The sequence below is a fragment of the Cricetulus griseus genome, chromosome 7, assembly GCF_003668045.3.
Source record: "Cricetulus griseus strain 17A/GY chromosome 7, alternate assembly CriGri-PICRH-1.0, whole genome shotgun sequence".
In the NCBI taxonomy this organism is placed as follows: Eukaryota; Metazoa; Chordata; class Mammalia; order Rodentia; family Cricetidae; genus Cricetulus; species Cricetulus griseus.
Window position 1 is genome coordinate 48,391,455 of NC_048600.1, and position 2,844 is coordinate 48,394,298.

Sequence of the window (2,844 nt, forward strand, 5' to 3'; positions counted from 1 at the left end):
CGGTTTCTAAAGAAAAAAGCCAAAACTTTTATTATTTACACGTTTGGGCAAAAGTACAAAGTATAATACAGGCGCCCAGCCCGGGGGTGCGGGCGCGGGGCGGAGTAACGTAAGGCGCTTCTTTGTCAGGCCCGGGCCTGGGGCGGGACAGGGCGCAGGGCGGGGGCTCGGATTGTGCAGCCGCGCGGACCCGGGCCCAGCCCCCCTCCGCGGCCAGCACTGTGCGGCGCGCCCCAGGGCCCACGCAAGCCGGGCCGCCCTGCCCCTCTCGGCCCAGCTTCCCTCCCCAGCCCGGCTGGGGGACCCGGGCGCCCCGCCTGGTGGGGGCGGCGATCCGTAGCTACGGTGCGCGCTGGCCGCTCACACCAGCGAGGTGACAGCGGGGACCTTGGAACTGTCCTCCTCCCAGGGCTGCAGATTCTGTAGAGCAAAGAGCGAAGAGTTGTGCAGACAGAGCGGGTCGGGCTGGATGGAGTCGTTGAGACTCTTCTGGAAGGCGTCGTGTTGCAGCTGCAGCATGAGCCGGCTCGCCTGCTGCCGCTCCGCCTCCCGCTCCTCTGCCGTCTGCCGCCTGCACCCAGGGAGGGAGAGGGACAGCACTGTCACGCACTGGGGCATTGCTAGGCCACTAGCCGGCTCTAACCCTCCCGGGAACGGGGCAGCCTAGCCCCACGAGGCGCCGAGCCACCCGCCGCCCGCATACACTTTCCCCAAGGCCCTCGGGGCGTGAGGGCGGGTGGGACCGCTGGGTTTTGTTTGTGCACCCCGGGGGCGCTGGGAGGGCACTCTGCCCGCCGTCCACCTGCACACCCGGATTTTGTGGCTTCGCCAACAATAAATCTTGTTTTTTGTGTGTGTTTTGTTACCCCTGCGGGGTAAAACGGCAGGGCAATGTATAACTGACTCGGCCCTGAGGCCACTGGGGTCACTTGGGCCCAGGGGTAGACTGGCTGGCTGTGTACCACCAGCTGGGCGGCCCCGGATGGGGTCAGTCTGATAAGATTCTCCCTGTTTTGAAGCCCTCTCTAGGATACATCGCTTCGTCGTTTACGGGTTGGATGGAAGCAAGGATCGTATAAAAAAACACGAGTTGGAGTGAGGCCCCTACAGCCCTGGCCATCAATCCGAAATCCGAGTGGGTGGGCTGGAACGGGAGAGGGAGGAGAGTGTGGGAGGCCCGGGATGTGTGTGGTGGGGGGCAGGTGGGAGGAACCCAAACGAGCTAAAGAGGCGAAACAAAACACTGGCGAGAAGGGGCTGGAAATGGAGACGCCGAGGCATGGGAGAGATGGAGAGAGGACTACAGACAGGTCCATGGGGAGGAAGGACGACAAATCTGGAAAAGGGGAGATGCGTGGTCCAGGGAGCGCGGGCAGGGGGTGGCACAGGAGAGGGCAGGATGCTAGGCTGCGGCTCAGGGCGGGGCAGGTGAAGGGCAGGGTCGGGCCTCTCTCACCGCCACTTGGTCCTCCGATTTTGGAACCAGGTCTTGACCTGCGCGTCCGTCATTTTGAGGGACTTTGCGAGCGCCGCCCTCTCGGCCGAGGCCAGGTACTTTTGGCGATGGAAGCGCTTTTCCAGCTCACAGATCTGCACCCGGGAAAAGGACGTGCGCGGCTTCTTACGCTTGGGCGGCGTCCGGTTCTGGTAGGGGTGGCCAATGCGCCGGGTCACGGTGAAGGGCGTGAGCGCGGCCGCCGCTGCAGAGACACATGAGGCCCCTTGAAGCCCAGCCCCACCACGGTTCAGGCCGCACGTGGAGCCCCGGGGGACACAGTGCTCCGCTATTTCGCTGGTCCCGCGCGTCCCTGGCGGCGCCAAGCCAGGCAGGGACGCACCCCCCCTCTTCCCTGGGACGCTGGTTTTTTTTCCCCCCGCCAACTCTCCGATTTACCCTCCCCTCCACGGCCGCCCCGGGCCCTAGGCACCCAGGCCTCCGGCAGGCCTGGGCCTCTGGAATCGTTCCTAGGAGTGGAGTGCACAGGGCGCGGCGCTCCTGGCCCCCGGAGGGCCGAGGCCTGGCTCCTGGTGGCCCGCTCTGCTCACCTGTGAAGCGGTCCTTCACAAAGCGGCGGCTGCTCTCCATCCAGGGGAAATTGAGGCCGCCTAGGCTGGAGACCGTGGGCACGGAGGGCATGGCGGGCAGTGCGCTGGGCAGAGGTGGCGGCACGGCCCCGGGTAGCGGCCTGTGTGCTGGCACCCGGATCACGCCAGCGGGGGCCAGGCTTAGGTTGACACTGTAAGATCCCGCGTCCTCGAAGGGCGCGCCGAGGCCCGCAAAGGAGGCGGGCAGAGACGGGTACGCGGCTCCCGGACGGCCCCCCGGGGGCCCTCCCAGGTAGCTGGCGCCGTCGGGGCCCCGTGGGGTGGGCGCGCTGTCCTGGTCCGGGCTGTTGAGGATTTGGTCGATGCCGAAGCTGATGGGCTCGTGCGGGTGTGGGGTCTGTGCGCTGGCGGGCGCCTCCATCCTGGGCGGGCGGAAGGGCTGGGCTGGGCTGGGCGGGGAGGCGGCTGGGTCCCCGTTACGGCGCGGCCATGGAGCGCCCGGCGCCTCCAGTCGCACTGAAACTTTGCCAAGAGTGCGCGGGCCCGACAGGCTCTGTGTCATCTTTCTTGAACCGAACCTGGAGTTTCCGCTGCTAATTCCTCTCCCGCCGCAGCCATTGGCTGCGATCAACAAGCCTCTCTCCTCTCATTGGCTCCCGGCTTTCAATAAAGGCCTAATTCATGGAAATAGGAGCTTAGGGACTGTTCCAAGGTGACATCATTTTAACAAACGAACAATAGGTCAAATTTATTAGCCGGGATAATGGGCGGCGGATATTAGCGCCCGAACCGCAGCCT

General features: G+C 65.3%; 1 protein-coding gene across 1 annotated transcript; it reads right to left on the bottom strand.

Moving 5' to 3' along the window:
• Positions 1-360: 360 nt before the first annotated feature.
• Positions 361-2,467, bottom strand: LOC113836634 (T-cell leukemia homeobox protein 3). Its single transcript, XM_027424838.1, has 3 exons — positions 2,047-2,467; positions 1,457-1,700; positions 361-571 (listed from the first exon to the last, which is right to left on the bottom strand). The coding sequence occupies exons 1-3, from the start codon at positions 2,465-2,467 to the stop codon at positions 361-363; spliced, it is 876 nt and encodes a 291-aa protein (XP_027280639.1).
• Between the last annotated feature and the right edge of the window lie 377 nt (positions 2,468-2,844).